The sequence below is a fragment of the Calidris pugnax genome, unplaced genomic scaffold (assembly GCF_001431845.1).
Source record: "Calidris pugnax isolate Ruff unplaced genomic scaffold, ASM143184v1 scaffold54, whole genome shotgun sequence".
NCBI classification, from domain to species: domain Eukaryota; kingdom Metazoa; phylum Chordata; class Aves; order Charadriiformes; family Scolopacidae; genus Calidris; species Calidris pugnax.
The window spans coordinates 15,462,928-15,486,363 of record NW_015090864.1 but is presented as its reverse complement, the minus strand read 5'-3'; the positions used below and the strand labels follow the sequence as shown (position 1 = coordinate 15,486,363).

The 23,436-nt window shown below is 43.5% G+C and overlaps 1 protein-coding gene across 2 annotated transcripts in view; it reads right to left on the bottom strand.

Annotated features, from left to right (window-relative positions):
• Positions 1 to 3,586: 3,586 nt before the first annotated feature.
• Positions 3,587 to 23,436, bottom strand: part of MAP3K8 (mitogen-activated protein kinase kinase kinase 8) — a 20,551-nt gene continuing 701 nt past the window's right edge. Inside the window, exons 1-9 of one of the 2 annotated variants that reach the window (XM_014944855.1) lie at positions 21,133 to 21,163; positions 20,473 to 20,597; positions 19,207 to 19,567; positions 16,123 to 16,287; positions 14,385 to 14,646; positions 11,929 to 12,035; positions 7,382 to 7,534; positions 6,495 to 6,741; positions 3,587 to 4,975 (exon numbers count right to left, since the gene is read on the bottom strand). In XM_014944855.1, coding sequence (XP_014800341.1) covers positions 4,854 to 4,975; positions 6,495 to 6,741; positions 7,382 to 7,534; positions 11,929 to 12,035; positions 14,385 to 14,646; positions 16,123 to 16,287; positions 19,207 to 19,567; positions 20,473 to 20,507 — 1,452 coding nt within the window. In that variant the 5' untranslated portion in view covers positions 20,508 to 20,597; positions 21,133 to 21,163 and the 3' untranslated portion in view covers positions 3,587 to 4,853. Of the gene's footprint in view, positions 4,976 to 6,494; positions 6,742 to 7,381; positions 7,535 to 11,928; positions 12,036 to 14,384; positions 14,647 to 16,122; positions 16,288 to 19,206; positions 19,568 to 20,472; positions 20,598 to 21,132; positions 21,164 to 23,436 lie in introns of those variants that run through there. The other variant, XM_014944854.1, reaches the window with a different exon arrangement.

Here is a 23,436-nt window from a genome sequence, read left to right as displayed (position 1 = left end):
TCTTTTCATATTTAGGGGGAGGTGAAGAAGAAAAGTTAACTCCAGCTTACTGTAAGTGAAAGTTAGAGGAGGAGGCAACCCTTCACACCATCAGCAGCCTTGACAGGCCCCAGCCTGCTCACTGGTTCCATGGCACTTTGACTCCAGATGTTTGATGGACACTTTCCTGCTGCTCCCTCCTCTTGGGCTCTGCACACACCTCACAAAGTCCCTCCGGGCCTGTCTCTCATTTCCATCCCTCAACCTTTTTTGGCTCTGTGCTTCTTCAGCACATGACTTTCTATCAGCACCAGGAGGGATTTTAGGCTTTTCAAACACCACCATTTATTTTACTTTTTCACATTGGCAAAGCTATGCTTAGTGTCATAGCCTGCAAGTGGGGCATTGTCCCTCTGTGCATGGACATTATGGTGGCATCCTTCCTCTGAAACTGGTTCCTACTGCAACACGGTTCATACTTGAGACCATATTTATGGGTGAGCGAGAAGCTGCTGTTGCACGTAGCTTTGACTAGGATCCACTATGCACAGCCATTTTCTCCTGCACATCTCACTCTGGAGCACCCCTGGCTCTCCTCCTCCCACCGGTCTCTCTCCAGACAAACCCACCTTCTCCTGGACACCTCTCAGACCGACTCTGTGGCCGTGACACCCCACTGCTCAGGTGGCACATGGTGCTGCCTTGCTGCGGGAGGTGTGGGGTGCAGGCGAGCAAGGGCTGGTGGCTGTGGCAGCAGCTCAGCTCGCCTCCTCCCCGGTGAGTCACCGTGCCCCAGTATCAGCCGGCAGGGTTATTTCTGGTGGCCAGCCTGAAGCAGCACGAGTGTGCCCACAGGACTGTAATGAGCCACTCCCAAGGTCCAGTTGGATTTTTTTGGGCGTTGTTGAGTTTGGCCAGCACGCACCATGTATAAAAGACTTGTTTTCCCACTGCCCAAATGATCAGCTTCGGCTGGTGACAGTATTAGAAATGGACCCTGCTGGGCCTTTTCTGTAAAGGAAAGGAAATGGACGCTCAGGATCCAAGTGGTGCTTCGGTGCTTGGTGCTCGTTTGCTGGGGATGTGTGACTTCCTTCCTTTCTGGGCATGGGATGCAAAGCCAAGCACAGGAAAAAAAATCCTTGCCTACAGTGCCTAAGCCCCAGGGAAAACTGTTTCCAGACGTACAAACCTTCCCAGTTTTGGCCACGCACAGAACCGTGCAGCTCCCTACACCCCAGCCCTTCCCAACCAACCTGTTTGCTCTTCCCAGCTGCTGCAGGGGTCACACCTCCAGTGTCCCTTCCCCAGCTGCCTCTTTGCTGCTGCCATTTAGCCAGAAGAGCAACACACCAGTGTTCCCAAGGTCCCAATGAAGTGACCAGCACTCGGCCAAGAGCCTCCCTCCCCATCCTCAGCAGCACCGCACGTGGAGGGGGACGTGGCAAACTGCTCTGTACTTCTACTGCAGCTTCTCTCAAACCTCCATCTGGGTTAACAGGGAAGCTCACTCAAACCCCCAGGCAAGAAAGCCCTTATTTCTGCTTCTTCCAGTTTGTCCTCCAAGTCTCTTCTACCCAATGACATATTTGCAGGATTAGAAAATCAAGGGCCTGATTTTAGAAGGGGTTAAGAAACCTGCAGAAACCAGGCAGCAAGTAAAACCTTCTCACAGGAGGAATGGGAAAAAAAAGGGGGTGCAAAGAAGCAGCAGATACAAGAAAATGGGAAAAAAGGGGGGGTTGACCTCTCTCTCTTCCCCCGTGCTGTTTCAAAAGCATGACCTAAACCCAAGCTTCCTTCACAGAGCGGGGATCTTGGCACGAGTTCAAACGATCCCCACAGCCGCTGTAGGCTGCTCACACCAGGAAGCCCTGCGGAGGAGCAGTAGGGTGATGGGCTCAGCCCCTCGGTCACAGGCTGACTCGAGCACTGGAAACCTGCTGAGCCCACAGGGAGAGAAGGCACCTCTGGCTCTCCAATTTCACCCGTTACCACGAGGTTTCTCCACACACTCTGCTGCAGTTCGTGTGAGTCTCAGCATTCCCCCAGCAGAAGATGGAACAGTGCACTGTGACGTCAACACAAACACAGGAAAACCGTTTGCAAAATCCCAGGGCTCAGTGCAGACCAGCCACAACCCTGGGGGTCATCTCAGCAGGGTTCTCCCACCATCCCTTTTCATTCCCTCCTCCTCACCTCCAGCCTTGATTGCTCCAAGTACGCAGCTGCTCAGGTAACCAGATTAGAGAAACAATCTCTCCCCTCCCAGGTTATTTCTAACCCAGTTCATTTCCCTGACCTCCTTCCCCAGGTGGTGGCACAAACGGGTGAACCTACACAACACTGGGGACAACCACTGGGGGATGTGATACGCTTGGGATATGATGATGTGTTGCTCCAGAGAGAGAAATCCCTGCTTCACGCAGCTGAGGCTCACCTGAAAAGTAGTCCTCAGCTACTAGAAAGCTCAGAGGTGGTAGCAGTGCTCAGCATTCAGTGTAACTGAACAGCTACTTGTTGATTGTGTACTAGTCCTCCAAAGTGATGTTCACCATGAAGCTTCATGGTGTTTAGACCTGTGACTGTGCCTATAAGGAGCTATCGGTTCACTCAGCCAAACCTTATCACCTGTGTCTGGCAGCACATAAACTGTAATTCCTTTGGATAACCTTGTCACTTATTACTTGCACAGTGTGGAGATATAAAGCAGCCATGTATGAAGAACAAATATTAAACAGTGAGCCTGTCCCCATACGCAGATTTCAATGCTAAATCATTTTACTGGGTGGGGGAAAGGAGGATGGCATTAAAGACCAAAATAAAAGAAGAAAAATCAGTGTAACTTTTTTCAAGTAATGGTAAAAGCCGCTTAGCAGCCTGTAATTCCTACATGGATCTCATTGTTGAAGTATCCAGGCACTTGATATGCATTTGCATAACATCTAGCCACTTTTTGGTAGGGATAAATTTTATAGAAATTTAAATATTACAGAAGGGAAAGTGGGGAAGAGATTTTAAGTCCACCTCCAGTTACCTGAAAAGCTACTTCCTACTAATTCTGTGAATCTCACTAAAGACCAAAAGCCATCAGTCAAAGACGAGAAAATGGAACCCAGGTCTCTCAAGGCAAAGGTGAGCACCCAAACCATTAGGTCATGTCTTCTTCAAGTCAGCTACACTGAGAGTCTGATCCCCGAGTATCCCGATCACTACACCCGGGATAAATACGGAGAGGGCTCCCCTGCACAGCTCTCCTCAAAGCAGCTCGTCATCTGGAGATTTTCTGCAAAGTGCTGGAGCAGGTGGGTTATTCCCAGCAGGATTTTTTGCAGCAATTAACATCAGGACTGAAGCGCTGCGTGTTGTACACAACTGCTGTGCAACATTCAGGCGGTCCAAAAGGCGCGGTGTAGTCTGAGATTTTGTCAGAAACGCTCATTGTCTGTTACCAGAGTCCAAAATCCACCCCCAACAACTTTCACCCAACTCCCCAGTAAGTGGAATGATGCGTGTAGTGTGCCTGGGCCATGGCAGGGGAGGTTGGCTCAAACACGGTCACAGCTCCACACTGTTTTCAAAGATGAAAGAACAGAGCGACCACATCTCAAGGCACTGAGCTGGATTTATTCATTTGACCATATCAGTATCAAACTAGAAATCATCTGGTTTAGGATCATGTGTTAGATAGGAACAGCATTAAATAATAGACATATGAAAAAGAGACTGTGCTTCAGAAAAGATTCAGTGTACAACATACATAGTATGCCATTTTAACACAAATGCTTATAAAGAGTCATCCTAAGCATTGAAGAAAGTTTTATAAAAGTTTACGTTTTCATCCCATGGGATGTACAGAACTATGCAGTTTACATAGTTTTACTATCATCCAAAACATCATGTTTCAAATGTATGAGGCACAGCAAGAACAATATAATTCCATTTCCATAGGAACATAAACACAGCTTGTCACTAATGACATGCTTTCCAAACCATAGCACTCACGGCAATTATATATGTGTACAATACTAAAGTATTAAAAAGCAAGAGCCTGGAGCCTGCCCACTGTTACCAATAGGGAACAACATTTGATCTACCCTTGAAAACTACCCAAGATACCCTTGCAGCAGCTGTAACACAGGCAGCTGGAGGAGTCACTGCCGTGCTCTGTCAGGGCCAGCTTGCTGTGCTATTCCCCAAAGCCACCCAGTACAGCCAGCCAAGGATTCCCCACACCCACGGAGAAGGGGGACAGTGCCCCGCTTAGCTCTGACAGCCTTGGGAAGATATAAAGTTAAAACACATCTCTAACCAAGCCATGCTTTGGCTCCAGAGATAGCTGATAGAAATTAGCTCAGCTTAAGGGAGACCCTGTTTCCCATTAAGAATGACCAGAGGCCGGCCAAGTCTCAAAGACAGAACAAGATCAAACCAGTCTTTGACTGGTTAACCAAGGACTTTTTTTTTTTTGGAAGGTTTTCTCTAAGGACAGCTCAGATAGACCAAATCTTACAGCCCACATGCTCAATTATTATTTTTTTTTCATGACAGTATTTGCAAGCATATATTATAAGTTTTACAAAAGTGCAAGGCCCAGCACAGGAAGATATCCTGGATTAAGACACTCCCAGCAGTCTTCTTGCCGTCTTCTTGTTGGTCAACCAGCAGACACACAAATATCGTTGCTTGGGATCAGCTTATCAGAGCCCCTAAGGGTTTAGCTTAATCATCTGTGCAATTCAACACTATTCACATTTTACAGCCTGCAATGGCAATATTTTTATGTACAAATTTGAAAATAAAGTCTTAAAATCAGGTTTTAAGAGTCCATTTCTGACCTGCCGACATACAACGTTAATGAGTCAGCCGTATTCTCAGGCTGGTGGTCCCCTAACAATATTGAAGTAACCAGCTAGAGCTCCAAGATCTATGTAGAGTGATCTTTGCCTTTTTACCAGGTCTGACTCTTCCATGCTCCCAGTACACAATGAGGAATCTAAAAAGGAAAGAGAGACAGCATGTCATTATTGCACAAATAGCTACATTAGTTCAGTTTCAGGGTTGCAGACATTAATGGAATAATTGGCCTAATATTTGCTTTTATTTATCTGTGGTTTAGAAAGCTTCATTTTTAAGGACAATATAGCATAAACCTCATACAAAATAAATTAAAAGATACCAAATCAACCCACAACTGTAGGGCAAAGAAAGCTAAGCAGTTTGCTCCTGAGAACAGCAAGTGTGTTCAACTCTTTCAAAAAACCCTCCTCAGTTGGAATGGCTAGACAGAACTTCCTCATCCTCTAAGCCATAGTGATAATGGAGAGTTTGGTGCACTAAAAAGTTCTGCTAACTTCCTGCCATTTGAGAATTCCCCTAAATTACAGGGGAATTTTCATCTAAACAGATGACATCCTCTTTGTGTGGCTGGGTGTCACAATATAGAACAAATATGGGACCACCAGTCTCAACTTTTTTTATTTAAATCGAGGTCTGAAGAAACCTTTGCAATGGTAGAACTCCCCTGAATACTTGTGTAATGAGTGTCCTGGAATCTCAAGCACCTAAACTAAAGTTCCAGTTTAATGGTCAAATATTTTTTTGTCTTCAAAAGAACTGATTCAGATGGCCTGAGCTGGCCAAAGGATTATGCACCCACAAGGCAAAAGCCAGAAGGAGCAATGCCATTCTAGATGCAAAGGCTGTGATTGATTTGAATGTTACGCGGATTCATTGCAACAATTATGCATTACAGCACCCAAAACTTTGCATAGATATCTTTTCAAACACTTACCACACTCAAATAAGCCACTTGTCTGGGCTCAGTTTTTAAAAGCATTTTGTCAGGACGCTCCAAACATGTTTTAGAAGTAGAAGAAAAGCATTTTGAAGCCTGATAGAAGGTTGCTGGCACCAAATCTCCCTTGGACTTGATATTATCTAAGGACATACTGAGTTTTCTAACTGGTTCATATATTATCCTTCATAAAACACTTATTAATGCCCAAGGAAACTGTATTCTATCCTGAATTCACTTTTGTTTTTAAAACAAAGGGTTTGTACTGCTGATACTCAGCAACAGTTGTGGTTTTGCCTGTGTCTTAAAGGAGGCAAAAAGTGTTGGTTTTGGTGGTGGTTGCTGGGACTTTTTTTTTTTTGGTTAACAAAAAAAATCACTGGTATCAAAAAAACATCTCTACTACTGTAGCAAAACCTGTGAATTTGGGACAGCAGCCTATACTTAGTGAAGAAGAGCCCTGAACAACTGCCAGGGCCTTTTCATGAGCCAGCCCTTCCGGAGCTGCAGAATTCAGGCTAAGTTCTGCCCCTGTTGAAGTCCATGGGCGTTTTACATAACACTTAATGAGCTCTGGGTCTGATCTCATCTGATTGGGATTTTTACTGGTCCCTCTCCAGAAGCTTTTTGAGTTTCGTTTGCTTCCAAACAGTCATATCGAGTTTTGACAGAAAGTAAAGTCCACGGAGCGCAAGGTAGGTAAGCTTCATATCATTACCTGTAATGTTTTCTGGCAATTGCAGCTCCTTCCTTGCGAGTAGTCTCTTCCTCTCAAACAACGCCGAGTCCAGACTCTGGCACCGCGGCTGCTCCTCTGGGGGTGGGTGTAAGGCTTCGTGTTTCAGTAACTCCCCTGCGGACAGCCTATGATTAGGATTCCTTTCTAGAGCTGCTTCTAGCAGCTCTCTCATGGAAGTGCTGCAGTCTTCAGCAATGTCCTCTAAGGGGGGAGCTTGCTTGTGTATCTGTTGGAATAAAAAAAAAACAACAGACCACTGAAACAGTTATTCCAAAAACAATGGAAGAGGAAGTCACAGATAACCACGTGAGTGCCTGGGAATTCCCCACTTACATCTCATCATCTTCCTAAGCTGGGCTGATCAATTAGAACAGAACAAGTAACTGCACAAAATCCACCTTTTTTTGAATCAGGTTTTAGCATAAATTTAAAAACTCAAAGCAACTCCCAAGCAAGCCTAAAATCCCATGCAGTGCAAATTCACCAGATTTCTGTACCACACTGAAAGAACTAGAGAATCAAATTTGCCAGGTTCCAGATTTTATCTGCAATTTCTAAGAAAAACGGACAAGAAGAACATAGATGGGCTTGTTCCAATCAAGTTTCATGCTGTTCTAACCCCGTCCTTGCAGTAAACCCAAGGCCTGTAAATTGTAACACAAACCACAGAGATGACTCCAGCTCAGCCCCTGTCTTTCACTAAATGATCAAAACCCACTTCTACCCTCCCTCCCCCGAAGCAAAAAGGATGATATCATCTCTCTGACAAATATTCTGATAGTTTTTATATGACTGGAGCTTTCCCAATTAGAGCACAGGAAACCCTTCAACTGAAACTGAGCTACAGCTTTGCAAAGGACACTTACAATGTAGAGGTAGGAAGGATATGCAGAGCGGGGATATCTGTTGACCCAGGGCGGGATGCCGGTCTGCATATGGATGATAGTAGCTCCCATGCTGTAGATGTCTGCCTTTGTTGTGTGGCCTCTGCAGAGGATAACTTCAGGGCTCATGTAAATCTGTGACAAATAGTCAAAAAAAAAGATTAATCAATAGGGGGAAACAACAAGGAAAGACAAACCACAACATTTTGTGATCCAATAAACCCTCCTCTGAAGGGATGCAGCACACTAGGACTTGCAGCCTAAAAGACCAAGCACCATCTGGGGAAAAAGATTTTTCTGCTCTGCACATTGCCACAACCACAGAGATTTTCTAGCCTGGCACCTGGACAAATTCACATCCCAGGTTTGCCCTCTTCTGCTCTGCACATTGCCACAACCACAGAGAGATTCACATCCCAGGTTTGCCCTCCCCAGACAGGCACAGCTCAGTGGCTAGGGGACTTAGCTGAGCTGCGAGAGGCTGAGGTTCCAGCCATGGCTCTGCTTCCTTCAGCTGGTCAGCAGGAACCTCATCCCTCCCCAGGAAAAAGAGGTGCCTGAATTGCCAGTTTGTTTTGCTGGGCACTGCTGGGACTGCTCTGTTCTGCTTGAACAACAGGGGCATGAGAGAAGGCTGAGAGAAGGTGACGCTGCTGGGGGTAGGAGTCCACTCCTCAAATCTCTGTTACACTGGATACTACACAACTCTTCTGGACAGAACTGACAGATATACACCCTTCTGTCTTCCTTACTCTTTTCTCCTCACCTTACCCAATAACATGCATATTCAGGCATTATCCTATGAAATGGGATGGCAAGGAACAATGCACAAGTCAAAAGCCAGGCCTCTTATGTCCTACTGTCTGCCCTTTCCACAAGGTTACCCCACAGCAGCTCTTCTGGACAGAACTGACAGATATACACCCTCCTGTCTTCCTTACTCTTCTCCTCTCCTCACCTTACCCAATAACACACATATTCAGGCATTATCCTAAGAAATGGAATGGTGAGGAACAAGCCAGCTCTAAAGCAAGGCACAAGTCAAAAGCCAGGCCACTTATGTCCTGCTGTCTGCCCTTTCCACCAGGTTACCCCACAGCCACTATTAAGGCAAGCATCCCTCTTCCATCCTGTTTTTAAACCAAAAATTCTAATCTTGTCTAAACCTAATCACAGTTTCCATCCAACTATTTCACTGAAATGTTTGGATTTGCTAAGAGGGATCAGGTGGGAAGCTCCTGCCAGCTCCAGGCAGCTGGGAGTGCAGCTGGAGGAGAACCAGACGGGCAGGATGCAGGAGGCACACCCCAGGATGGGCGGGAGCTGCCCCCACAGCTCTGCCACCACCACTGGCCCAGGAGAAGGTTTCAACACAACTCGGGCACAGCCCACAACACACTAGGTTAGACAGAGGCCCTATGTGCTTCTGGTTTCTACTTTTCCCTCACCTAATTTCCCTCTAAAGGAGCCCAACAGAACTTTAATTGTTTCAGGTCATCCTACCACAAAGAATCGCACTAAAAGCCATTAACTGACACAAGAGCAGGAAGTTAAGTCATCGCCGCATGGTTTGAGTGCTTATTGCCACAGGTTGAGAACGGCTGTAGGGCTCTACACAAATTCCAAGGAATATTTCCCAGTAAATCACATACCATGCATCTGCAAACACAGCTTCAGATCAGAAGCACGTGCAAAGGTTCAGCAAGTGTCTGCGTGCTCCTGTCCAGTGCTTTCCTCGGGGCTGAGACAGAGTAAGTGCATCTGTACCCCCATCTTTAAGTCTCATAAGGAGTAAGGAACAGAATTTCCACTTTTGTAAAAAAAATTCATTCGCAAATAGCGTGCAACTTGGGTGAAATCTATATAAACAAAAAGCAGCTGCCTCCTTGAGGAAAAAGGGATGCTGGAACAAGAACCTGTCTGCAGTTACAGTCAAAGTGTGAAAATGGTCAACATGCACCCTGATTGCACAGGGCCAAAAAAGCAAAACCAAGATGTACACCCAAGCTGTGATTTCACACTGTTTTAGAGTGTTGTCACCAAAGTAGGCAGCCCAAGCCCCAGGTACCTTCTCCATTCCCACTCTTCCCACCGCTGGGCTGGCACTTGCCTGCCCGTCAGACCAGAGACACAACCCAGCTGCAGCCCAGTCCTTTTCTTCGTGCTGTGCTAGTTTCAGCCTAGCATTCCTGCAAATGAATCACACCTTCCACATTCAAATAAACCTTAGCAGACAACTTTTTCCTCCCCTCAAATGGTTGTAACCAAAGCTTACGTATTTTACCAAAGTGACAGAAGCATAACAGAAAGTGTAGCAAATGCCTAGAAAAAGTATTTCCTGCAGAGCAGTTTCATCACAACCATGGTACATTGTGCTGCAAGGACCAATCGTACCTCACATACACGTACTGTTCAGAAAAAACAGGCTTTCCATGATACACCCACTAAACAAAACCCAACTATCTTTCAATCATTCTGCCCAGAATTGCAACTATACATTTTCATAAACGCAAAGAAGATTCACCACGTTCAGGCTTCCTGCATTAGAGCAGTGAATAAAGTTCCTAAACCCCCAGAGGAGAACGTGCACAGGAGAATGGTAGCTCCAACTGCTACCTCCTTCACGGACGTGAGCCCCTGCCAATAGCAGATGTGACAAACCAGGCAGTTCACAGGTGGGATGCCACACGGCAGTGACAGAGCCCTCACACGGGGTTGCACAACTCTGTGCAGACACAGACCTCCTGGGCAACTGCACCACTTCCTCAGGCTGCATAAGAGAGGGTGCAAAACTCAGGAAGACTTTGGAGCATCAAGACCTTACTTTGAAAAAACAAAAAATCAAGAAAGCCAGTACTATCAAAGACTACGGAGGGCGTTTGTGAGTGACTGGATTAGGCCCCCTACAAGGCTGAACACAGAAAAATCTAGCATTTGTGATTTTCCTATAAGTCTTTGACTGGTATTTGAAAATCTTTCCCAGTGCTCTCTCTCCGACCTTACTTCTGGCCCCCGATGCTGTGGCAGAAGGGAAGGATGGCCGGTTCCGAGGACTGGCTACCTCTGCCCTGAGACAGCAAACACCAAGCACGGCCATATCTCAGGGTTGTGGGGATTATCTGCTTCCTGAGGACACGGCTGCAGCTGCTCAACAGCGCGGAATAATTTTCTTCTTATTCAATGAAGAACTAAGTGGGTTTTGCAGTTGTTACCAACGTAAACTTGGCCTGTCCTCCAGCAGCCAGGAGCAGACCATCACCAGTCCACTCCACAAACCTGGAAATTTCCTGGTTATGCACATCTCCATCCTTGGGAAATACCCCACCAGGGCTTCCAACTCATTCCTGCCGTTCTTCTTACTCTCATTAACAGCACACAAAAAACCCCCAAACAAACAAAAAAACCCCCAAACCAAACCAAATTAAAGCACCCACAAGGCATATACATTAAATGCCTGAAAACATGTTGCTTACAGTACAATAAGCATTTTAAGCTCTTAACTCCCCTGACTAGAAACACAGAGAAAACAAATATTCGAGTATTTTCCCAAATATCTCTAAAACAAATAGACAAAGAAGCCTGACATTCTGTGAAAACTTAGTTTATCCCACCCTTCCAAAGACTGAAATGCTCTTTGTCAGTTTTACAAGTATCTATCTCCTCTAAACACATGCCTGTGCTGTGGAAGACTGTCAAAATGGTGAGCACCAACATTTCAGCCAGAGTGTTTCCTGTAAAAAAACCCTCCTCCGGCAACAGAAAGCACACAAAGCCACATTTGCAGCAGCGACCCAAGCTAATTGTTGCTGCTTGGTCGTTTGCTAAAGCTCCAGCCCTGGAGACACTTTGGGATGAGGGTTGCCCAAGTGGCATGCAGGACCTCTATGCACATTCAAAGTCACTGAGAACATTTAAAGGCCCCCACCTCCATCACCGCAATGCCTAAGTAGTTTACCAGGTAGCCATCACCCGTACCATACATAACCCCCAAAGAACAAGAGGGCTACATGTAGATGGGGAACAGAGCTTAGAAATGCTAAGGGATGAAACCCAGAGGTCTATAATTTCTGCAGTTTCAAGGGAGGAGTCAAACTACGGTGTTGAGCAGGTCACCCCAGTCCACGAGCTGGTATCTCAGAAGAAATCTTTGCTAGAGCAAAGAACCAAATTCCAGCCTGAAGCTGGAATCTCTGACCAGCAGCTGATTCACTGCAAACAACCCTTCTCTGAGTACTGTTTCTTTGTTTAACTTCAGCGAACACCAATTTCTCTTTGACTTCAGATTTAATAATCATTAACAAGTGGGACTGCAGCAAAGGTGACATGGCTTTCAGTGTGTAACACCTGATCCTCCTTTCAGTAAATTGAAATTGAAAATATAATTGAGATTATATTAATGTTTATATTTTTTTAAGTTATTATGAAACTCTTTTGCCCAAGCTTCTACCTCCAAACTCCAAATTTGAGCCCAAGTATCACAATCACGGGAATAACACAACATCAGGGCTTTTATCCCTCTAGTTTCTTACCTCTGTTCCTCTAAGGTCTTTGGGATAGTAAATGTCTTCAGTCATTTGCACACTTAGGCCAAAATCCACCAAAACAGCCTTAGTTGACATAAAAACAATGTTGCTTGCTGAAAGAAAAACAAAAACGACACCATGTAAGTTTCTAGCATGTTGGGCACCTATTTTACAGCATGCCTGTTTCCTTTGGATGTCAGCCTGAGAAGGGAGATCAGCACAACCACTCTCTATGGCCAACACAGTCCTTCTCCTAGCCAAAACAGGTCTGCTAGTGATTGGATCCAATTTTAAATCGTATCTTAAAAATCAAACTGGATTGATTTATGTAAAATAAGAATCAAGGTTTGGACATTTTCCTAGCTTAAAAAAAAATTTAAAAAGAGAGAGAGAAAATAAAATGGCTGAGGGCAAGGGAGGAAAGTGGGAGACTAGTAGACAGCTCAGCGCAGCAAGGCTTGCTCTGAAGATGTTTAATGGTCTCCAAGGTGGAAAGCATGCTGGTGCAGGTATGGCTATGAACAACATAACTGTGGGTCACCAAGAGGTTCCTCTACACTAATGATTTAAATGAAGACAGAAGTAGAGAGGAATTGAAGCTGCTCCACAGCAGCCACCCTGGTCTCCTGCAGGAGCAGGAGCAGTCAGCAGGAGCAGCTCAGCATGAGGATAGAGGGCAGACTATGTCTGCAAAAGTCACAAAAGACAGAGTTGCAAACTCCCTCCAAATTGCAGCAACATCTAGGAGCTTAATTCACTTTCCTTCACAAAACTCTGCCTAAGGCACAACTTTGTACTCAGAGGCTTTCTTTGCAGTTGTATTTCTGATCAAATATTTATGAAGGCAGTGCTCTGTGTGAGCCTTGAGAAATTTGTGTTTGCTGTTTCAGAAGATGTGAACAAATGAAGCCTCCAAGTTACACAACAGAAACACGCTTCTCTCAGAGGAAACTGTGGGCGATTTTCCGTCTTGACAGTGCCCACCATGACCATCCAGTGGGAGGGCTTGATTTCAGTGGTACTGGCTCCTGAAGCAATCCTTCTCATACCCGCCTCCTTCCCAGTGCTACAAAACCACGTAAATAAAGGTGTAATTTTAGGGACACCTTTGAAAATACGGATTTTAAACACCACACAAAGGACAGTGCAGAGACCCACACCACCACAGCTCTGCCTCCTGCTTGGGACTGCACCCAGCCCCAGCTTCGGCTGGTTTTGGACTAAAATTCCCCCCACCAAATAACCTTAGATTTAACTATTTTCCAACCAAGGTTTGAAATGGGCGGCGGCACTGAGCTGCTCCTGAGTGCCAACAGAGAGCCCTCTTCCCTTTCCAGGCTCAAGGTAGTCTTGCTCTCAGTTAAATCCCCATCTTCTCCAGCCTTTGGTATTAATTCCAACCGGAGCAGAGGCACGGCTGCCGTTAAGGGCCCGGCTTCCCCAGCTCCCCCAGCAGCACAGAAAAAGGCTGGGAAAAGCAAAACGCAGCCACATCCGCCACATTCACAATGGGCTGGTTCTCTTATCCACTATCTAGATATCGTGGGTTGGGTTTTGACTGGTTTGGTTTTTAAACCTTTTAATTAATGTCATTGTTACTGCCAATTACAGTAAACCCGTAAGAAGGACTCTTACTACAAGCAAGAAACCACAACTAAGGGAAAATTAAGCAGTTTTATAGTTGTCAAAATCTCAAAGTACTGACCCACACTAACTAAAAAAAAAAAAAAAAGGCAAAACCAAGATAAAATTTAGCAATTCTTGATAATCATCTTCTGTCAACTATTTAGCAAAAATTAACTTGCAGAAGGGATATGTCTTCATTGGAAGCACTGTTACTAGAAAGGCAGAATTAATCTGTCTGCGGGGGGAGGTGATGCTGAGAGAAACAGTATTTAATATTAAATTGAACATAATGCGTTAAAATTCTATTTTAAACCAATTTACTATTAATATATTTAATTCAGGTTTAATATCAGTGTTTTGATTATTTATATATGTTAATAGCCAGAGCTTTTTAAAAGCAAACATATACCAAAATTTGCAGTAATTGTTGAAAGAAACAGTACAAAATATGCATTTAGTTCCCAAGTGTCTCAAAGTGAGGAACAGCCATGCAGAAACATAAAAGAAGGTGCACATGGAAGGCTGGCATGGAAGCACTCAGGATGAATTTACAAGGAAAGGGGGAAACTTCTGGCTTAACACAGCCAGATAGTTTTGCCCATTTTCTTTAGGTTTTTATTTCAAATTGAGTTGCTCGAGAAAGGCAAAGCAACTAGGAGGTTCAAATCATCCTCTCCACTGAAGTGAATTAATAAATAGTGTAAATAATGATTATCCACAGAACCTGACCTTGTCATTTGTGGAGCATTACCCATCCCTCCCTCCTGGAGATGCAATGCTCTCCACTGGATCCCAGCCTGGACTAGGAAGCACCTCAAAGAATCACACACACATACGTTTGATATCGTGGTGGATAATCCTCTTGGAGTGGAGAAAGTCAAGTCCTTTCAGAATATGCTTTGTCACCCAAATGATTTCAAATTCTCTCATAGGACCACAACTCTCCAGCTTTTCCATGACAGATCCTCCCTCTCCGGCTTCCATAAAAAGATGGATTGTCTCATCCCACAAAATAACACCGTATAATTCAGCAATGTTTTCGTGACGGAAACACGCCTGTATTTCAACATCTGACGGTTTGAACTGTTCCACTGGGACCTGAGATATTGAAACAAAAGCACAGAAAAGCAGCTCAAAAACCAAGTTATATCTGTACTAACGCTGGTTATCCTATAGATTAAATAGAAGGAGGAAACAAAGCACGCCTATCCACTTGTTAAAATAGGGAGCTTTACATAGATCCTGCGACTTGTTGCGATACATCCTGTTTAAAGTCGAGAGAGTTTCTGGAATCGTGCCCAAATAAAAAGTGCAATCTTCTAGAAAAACAATGTAGCAAGTTATTCCCGTCAAAATCCAGTGGTTACGCAAAAGCTCGATGCAAACTTCCTGGTGAAGGAGATGAAAGCCCCGCCGCCTTTGCCATGAGCTTTGTGCCATGTCCCCTGCCCTCCCAGAACCAGGCACCCGTCTGAGACACAGAGCGGTGCTGGCAGCACTGGCCCTGCTCAGGACCATTACCGGCCTCAAAGCAACCCTTATCAGCCCTGGTTTATGGATTACAAGAATCAAAGCTTGCTTTAAATGGAGCACCTGGCAGCGCTGTATTTCTGACGGCAGATTGCTAAGATAATAAAAAGCAGTGTTTGCTTAACCATGGAAAGGCTACTACCAGGTTTTTTACCCTCCCTCCCTCAGACTCGTGGCTGAGAACCAAATAAGAGGCTAATATTTTTTTTGCAATGAGAAATGCTGTTTATAATTTCAGAAACATTAAGAAGTTTTAATTCTGCAGTGGGTTATGCAGGAGGGGCAAACTAAATCTGTCCCCGTGTGGATACACTGGCTGCAAGGGAAGGAAATACAAGTTCCTTCTCAACTCTCACACTCACAAGTAAAGCAGGTGCTTATTCATGATCTGGGGTATATAAAGCAGTGTCCCAGACAAGCTTTTACTGGCCCTAAATTCTTACTGGTCTATTTAGAATAGTACATTGAAAGGTAAAGTTGAAACAAAATGTTGGCTTGTATAAAAACAGGGGTGTGCTCAGCAGTTTTCTTGAGACATCTCACAACCTTACGATCAGTCAGTACCCAACACACAGTGAGAGTCACGTGTAAGCTGATCTCTCAGGGACATTATGGCACTGGAGTAGAAAAAACTTCTGTCTGACGATCCCGGTTTAAGGACGAGATCCTAAAACCTTCTGCAGCAACAGTGTTTTGCTATGACCTTCAGCAGGGGCATGATCTCATCCTGGCATTTCACTACCGTGAGCACAGCAGGACAAGTAAAGTTCCTCTACTGCTGCTCTGCAGCTGGCCTGCCCACATGGCAGATACACATACTTCCAGATACTTTCAAAATGATGAAACTTTTGCAGTCTCAAGAGCCAAAAAAATGAAACGAGTTCACAGTTGAAAATAGGCATTTTTCCTGTCTTGTGTAGGCTAACTAACCCGAGATGACCATCAGCCTTTTAATGGAATTTCCTGCAGACATATTTGAAAATATACTGTATGTACTATGTCATACAATATTTGCTGAGAGATAAAACTACTGAACTAACATACCAGTTTGCATGCCATTCGTTTCTTGGTTTCTCTATCTTGGGCTAAGTACACCTTCCCAAAAGCTCCCCGAGGAATAAAATCAGAGCCAATATTCCTGTAAGTCAGCTTCCACGGAAACAGGTGGACATCTGAGTCGATTTGATAGCGCCCATTCTTGGGTGTGATCTGTGGAGTTAAATATAAAAACACAATATAAAAATCACAATGAAGTTATAACTACTTCAAGCCAAATTAATTTTATATATGTAGTGGGAAGAAAAAAAAAATCACTTCTATATGTGTATGATGTATGTGATCTATTCAGCACTCTTTATTTAGAAACACCAAATGGGAACAGCATGTGAGGTGTGGCATTCATTCACAGCCCAGGCATCCACGTTTCTCTCCAGTGACTAACTTACAAAGTGTAAGTTGCAATTAATTGTCTTGAAACAACAACAACAGCAGCTGGGTTAATGAAATTGCCCACCTCTTGTTATTAGATTTACCTGCACATGTTTGCCCTTCCTGTAATCTGCTAACTTGTTATGCCACATACCTGTTACTCACAGGCTATCTTATACAATGTGAGCAAGAGTTTCAGCATTTCCTAATATCACATGTACTGCTAGGGGAACACATTTTAATTTTCCATCTTGTATCAGAGTTTCTGGTCCTTGGTAAAAGGTCAAAGAAGTCTGCTGCAATTTTACCAGCCACCTTCTCCTAGTTTTATACTGTAGTCCAAAAAAAAAAAAAAAAAAAAAAAAAAAAAAAGGACCATTTATTACTGGAGATAATAACACCCCTTCTCTGAAGGAGTTGGGAGGAGGAATCAGTTGGCTATTTTAAGGTAACCAGGTCCCATTATGCCATATCTGGAGGTAGTTTTATATAATACAAAAAAAAAAAAAAAAAGAAAAAAAAAAAAAGAGTGGGAGTCACACTGTCTCCATATGTGGGTTATGTTGAGGGCTTTGGGTCTCTGTATTGTCGATAAGGCGAGGAGGGCTCCTCCAGGAAGCGATTCAGAGCTTATAAGGCACTATCTTGCTCTAAATTTTTCTCCCTCTGCACACACCAGAGAGAGACAGAGAGAGACCGAACTCCTAACTACAGCCTGTACTGCTTGAGGCTTGATGTTATTTCTTCAGTCTCTTAATATTCTCCCAGCTAAAGAATTAGCAATGTTTCCTGTGAATATGCTTCTAATTAATTTAGGGATATACTGTACTGTCAGTACCTGGAATATCATTAACCTGTTTGCTGCTACTTTATCGAGACTCTTGAAGATATATAAAAGCAGATCAAGGAAATTTATCACTTCATGTCTGTCACATGGCCTCATGTACTCAGCTCTTCAGCCACCCTTTTTAAGATAAGAAGAGTGTTGGGTTTAGATTTCTTTTTAAGATATAACACACATAATATTTCTGTGCTTTAATTACCTCCTGGTTTTCAATTAGGAAAGTATGTCCTTGACTGCTAAAACTGTCATTTGTGACTGCCATCTACATGAAATAAGTTAATTTATTGAAGTTCTTAATTTTGGGGAGGATAAGTTTTTAACTGGTGGGGGGTATGTGCCTTCTAATAAAAAGTATTTTGCTTCGGATACGCAGAATGAGCCTCCACTCTACTTACCAGAAAGATAAGATTCTGCAATCCGTACCCTGCTCGCTTCTGCGTTTCAAGGGCTGAGACTAGCTAATCCCCACGGGTTACACCTGTCCTGGAAAGTCACACAGACCCAGCGGAGTGGGTTTGCAGAGCAAGAGAGCAACCACCACAACACTGTTTCATGGTTTCAGGAGGCTTTCAGGACTAGTTCCTGGCCTGGGACTGTGGAATGAACGTCTTTTGTGGCTGTAACACATCCTCTGGTTTAGTTTCAACTGACAGCAATCCTGTGTGCTCCAAGACCCTTCATGACACAAGCCACGGTGCAGTCAGTGCAAGTCACTGGGCACTCAGAAACACTCCTGATCCTAACTAAAATACTAATGATGTGGATGCACCTGCTGAAATGCATGTACAGGTAATGCCCTGTCTCCAGTCCTCAGTTGCTTAATGGGATCACGTGCACCTAATAGCACCTGGTTCATACCAATTGTATGCATCTGTAGAAACAATATGCAAGCAAAACAACTACAAGTATGTAGAACAGTGTCTATCCTAAGTATAGGAAACATTTAATATTACTAAGTGGCATTTCAATGTTACAGAGTTTAAAAGTGACTGTTTTGCAATACTCCCTCCAAATCAGAATAAAGCAATAGCCCATGCTATTTCACACCTGGGTAACCAGTAAGCCTCAAGCGACCAATGTTCACATGTAAAACATATTACATGCAAGATATTTAAGATGATAGATGTAGAACATTTTAAGAAAATAAACCAGCAGTACAAACATTTATGAACAAACTTCCATTTCACAACTGACTGTTTCTAGAGCAACTGATTTTAAATACAGATCCAGTGACACCAGTACCTGCAGATGCTTGTAGAACACAAATCATTTCAGGGCAAAAATGAACATCTCAAAACCATGTGTCTACACTTGAATTTAGCAATGTGTGATACTATGTAATATTGTAATTCTGAAAGTCACAGTTGATATTATATATGCTTTTTCCCCTTACATTACTACTTTTTACATTTTGTGCAGACCGAGTGAACTCAGTAACTATACCAAACTTTTCTTTGGGAGTTTTGCATAATGAACTGTCTTTACTGCATGAACACAAGGCACTGGAAAACCCTTACTGTCTCCCAAACCTGTAAGCCACCATAGTTTTGGCTTTTGCTTTTTTACCGTGTGTCTTTAGTTTGAGTTCAATGTTGGGTAATGTTTTCTAATCTCCAGGGATACCACGAGGCAACACAGAGTGGATCTTTCTGAACAACAGACCTTTCTCCACAGCTGCCTGAGACTGCAGGGGCCAGACTTGATGACCTCAGAGATCCCCTCCAGTCCCAGGTTTGCACAGGCAACAACAGCCTAACTGTTACTCCAGGGACTGGGGGTGATCTTTATTTAGATTCATTAAAAACTTCTAAGTCCTAAGGTCTACTAATTTTCAAGTAAAATGAAAAGAGACATACCATTTTCAAGAGGATTCCAGATTCTTGCTGTCTGCATCCTTTAAATTGTTTTGCAGTGTTGGACACCTGATTTACAAAAGCAAGCAGGTCTTCCACAGTCCCATATTTGACGGAGGACATAAAAGAAACCTCCCTTTCACAAAACAGTAAAGATTCCGCACGTTCTTCATTTTGATTTGCCTCTTCACGCATTGTAATTAAGCTGTCTCCATAGACCGCAAGGTCTCCACCTGGATAAAGCTTTTCCATGATGTCTATCACCTCAGACATATTTAAATTAGTTAGCAACAAGTCAATCTCCTCTTTGCTATCACTACCCGTGCTCATATACTCCATTACTGTCCACTTTGCAAAACGACTCCTGAAAAGAAAAGAAACAAACAAACCTGAAAACACTTTTCACTTAGATTTATTTTAGCAGAGTAAGAATGAAACAAAGTGATCACAATCATAGCTCATTATTATACCATTAGATTTAAAATTATTAATTTGTGTTCTGAAGCAAATTGTATTTAGTAGACCGGGTGAAGAGGAAATAGAAGAAAAGTCTTTGCTAGTGAAATTTTATTTAGAGGTTATTAGTGACCGTTCCCCTGTCATTCATTCTCGGAATTCACTTTGATAAAGCCTTTTGTTAGAGGAACTGGTACAGTAAGGAAGCATGAACTAGTTACATTTTTGCTGGACATGCAAAAATGTAGAAGCACCCTCAATACAAATGAAGGAATTTATTATTTAGAAGTGAATGACAGAGAGATATATAAACGTACTCAATTCTTTTATCCCCAAGGTTTTTGTGATGTGTCCAGAAAGAAGCAAAGGTCATGGAGCAAGACAATTCCACTAGTAATAAGCACCTGTTAGTACCACTGCATAAAGTACAAGCAAGTCACCACCTGGATACACAACCCGTCTTTGCAAATAACTGATCAGAACTGGACTTGAACTGAAATTTTCACCAGTTTCAGAAGAAAGTCAGAAACTGAGTTAGCAGAAAAGCAATGAGTTTTTGAAGCAGTTTCTAGCAGTTTGCTCTGCCCTCACTAGTTCTAACAGTAACTTTTGAAGATAAATCTTAAGCATTTTGCTGAAGTGGACTTTCACTACAAGAAACTGGGTTCAATATCCCAAAAAGTCCCTTCCCACCTCAGGTTCCCACTTTAAGCCAGAGAGAGTTACTACATTTGAGTGAAAAACGTATACGTGGTCAGTCATTAAAATACTTGCACAAATAGTTTTCAATACGTAAATGTCTAGAGCACTTACCTTGTATTTATCCTGGTTACATCACACAAAACCATCAAAAACGTCTCAATATAATCCCTACAGTCGTCATGTTTCTTGAACCCGTATTTACCACCGATGACAATTTCACAGCGTTCTCTAGCAGTCTATTAAAAAAATCAAAACAAATAAAGCCATGGCAGACCAGCTCAAGCAGAAGGACTGGTTTATACTCATATGATCATTTGCTTCACAAGCTTCACGGAAAGAAAAACTAGTAATCACAAGGCTGAAATAACAGGGGATTTTTTCTGCAGAAAAAGATGACAGGTCAAAAAAGAAACAAAGTACTGGATGATCATCCAGATTTCCAAGTAGTAGTGAAAAATATTTTTTCCATGGTTAGGTCCTGAGTCTTATTCTCCCTGCCTCATGCTTGCTAATAGCAAAGAGACGGATCTCCGTTTCCTCTAGAACTGAGTAGTGCATGCCCTATTTACAGAGCTCTCATTTCCTTTTTTCATAATCCACTGCAACCATCTATTTCGGGCAGAAGACAACAACCAGACAAAAAAAATTAATATATATATATATATATATATAAAAAGAAATAAAAAAGAAAAGCAGCAAGCACACCCTATTTATCTCAAAAGGAGAAGCGGCACACTCGGTCCCCTGAGGCCACGAAGCAATGCCGCTTACCCAGGTATAGTTTCTGGTTATGATCTTTATCTTTCTTACCCTCCCCACGAGGACGTGGAAGCTTTGTGGCACATATTTCTCATGGGTTAGAGCATTTACGTCAGCTCTAACGTTGAAGAAAACCGAGTAAAATGACGCGGCTGAGTTGGCAGAGAACCTCAGACCACGTGCCGCGAGTTCGGCAGGCGGGAGAGGACAGCTCAGCAGAGGCAGGGTAGGAAGAGGCAAGGGGAGTGCCTGCGGTGCAACGCGCTCCTTTTCAAACCCCCGGGGTGACGGTGGCAGAGCAGCACCGTGCCTCCTCGTCCCCCCAAGATGGACACAGCAACTTTCACCAGCACCCCACACCAGCTCACCCAGCCTCAAGTCAACCCCCAGCGTTAGGGCAGCCGCGTAGGAAACCTTGTGGTCACCAGCGCTACTCGAGAGGGGAGCACACAGGTTTTGTATCCGGAGTGCTCAGAGAGGTCAGGTTTTTCCAACCTACACAAGAAATAAAAGATGCTAAGGGTGTTTTCTAACCCCTAGCATCCCATCTTCCTGCTCTATGCCCAAGATAAAGGCTGCTTACAAAGACTGAAAGTGTTTACTCTTTATTATAAAGGAGATGTCTCTTTTTCCCCGCAGCAGGACTTTTGTGCATTGCTTTTTTTTTTGGTGCTGAATTAGTGGGGGTGGAGAGAAAAGCACAGTCCAGTCATAAAAGGAACCAAGAGACTGTATGTGTTGTCAGGTAAAGTTAGAAACTAGTCCTGAGGGACTTTCTGAAGAAAAACATGAGCCTCTAGATGCTCTAGTCTTTTGTGGATAAGGACAAGTATGTACCACAATTAAACTAATTCACTTTCTGACAATGCTTTCATGCATAAGGCATCTGTACAGTTTAGACCAAATGCAGCTTTCCATAAGTGTCAGCTCTGCTCTGTTCCTCAAAATGTTCCCAAACTACACCACAAGAGTAATAACATTCTTGACAATTTCACTACTATCCAAAAAGCTCTGAATAACAAGAAAAAGTGACCATAGCCAGCATATTCTCAGTTCCGTGCTTTTAGTGCTTGAAAAGAGCAGTAGACCCTTCATTTTTCCCTATATCTAGCAATTTCTAAACGCTAAATGTTTACATAATGAGAGCAGTGTCTAGACTATGTAAAGCTGATTTTTTTAAATTAAGCAGCAATTTATGGATTTTATTTCCACCACTGGCTAAAATAGTGTCCATTTGCCAATAGGAATTCACTCTTCCTTTTTATCTCTAAAGTCCTACTGCCTTTGAAAATGTCAAGTAATGGTCTAAATCATTCTACAGAATCCAGATACACAATGAAATTACATCATAAAGATGCTTTACTTAGGTTGTCAGTTAAAAAACTGTTTTTACGTACAGTGGAGAAACAAAACTAAATGTAAGCACTTAAGTCAGTTGCTAAAGCACAAGACTCTTTCTCCAGTTCTGCCATTATTTCAACATCATCACATGAGTAATTTGCAAGCCAAGAGTCTATTTCTCTATTTATCACAAGTAGCTTTTCCTTAAACTCCTGTTCCTGAGAAGTGTGCTGCTTGAGAGCATCCTTGTATCCACCCTATTGAAATAAGAGTAACTGGATACCAGTCTTCCGAGCTCCTGTGGGATTTTTTTTGTGTCAAGGACCAACAAAGCAAAAACCAAACAAACCCTACAATAAAAATTTAAAAAAATCAACCAACCAGCAAACCCAAAAAACCTAGCCAATAACTGCACAGACTGGCCCAACACAACCATACACCGGTAATAAAGATTTCTTGTGCTGCTTTTAGAGAATTATTTTCTGGCCCATGTGGCAAGTACTTGTCCACTGGTGATGAAAAAAGAAGTCCTTATTTGCTTTTAAGAAACATTATCAACAGACTTTGAAAAACAAAACCCCTTTGGAAAAAAAAAATAATAAATTCTGCTCTTAAATGGCAAATTAAAGGGCAAAATCAACAATTTCAACTTTTAGAGCATTTCAGATTTTCACTTGGGGAAAAGAAAACAGAACTTAGGAAGTTCTGCACTGACAGAGGTGACAGGCTCCCCTCCAGCAGGGAGCTGTTCCAGTGCCCCCCTCCCCTGCAGCCCCGCGGGGACGGCACAGGAGCTGGAGATCCAAGGACACCAGCGACAAACACCACGCTGTTCAGGAGGCTGAGAACAGCCAGGGACCTGCCCGGCTACAGCCCCCACGCACCTCCATCCCCGCTGCAAACCAGCCACAGCTTCCCGCATCCCCATCCGTGCTACCCACCAGCCACAGCCCCCTGCATCCTCATCCGTGCCAC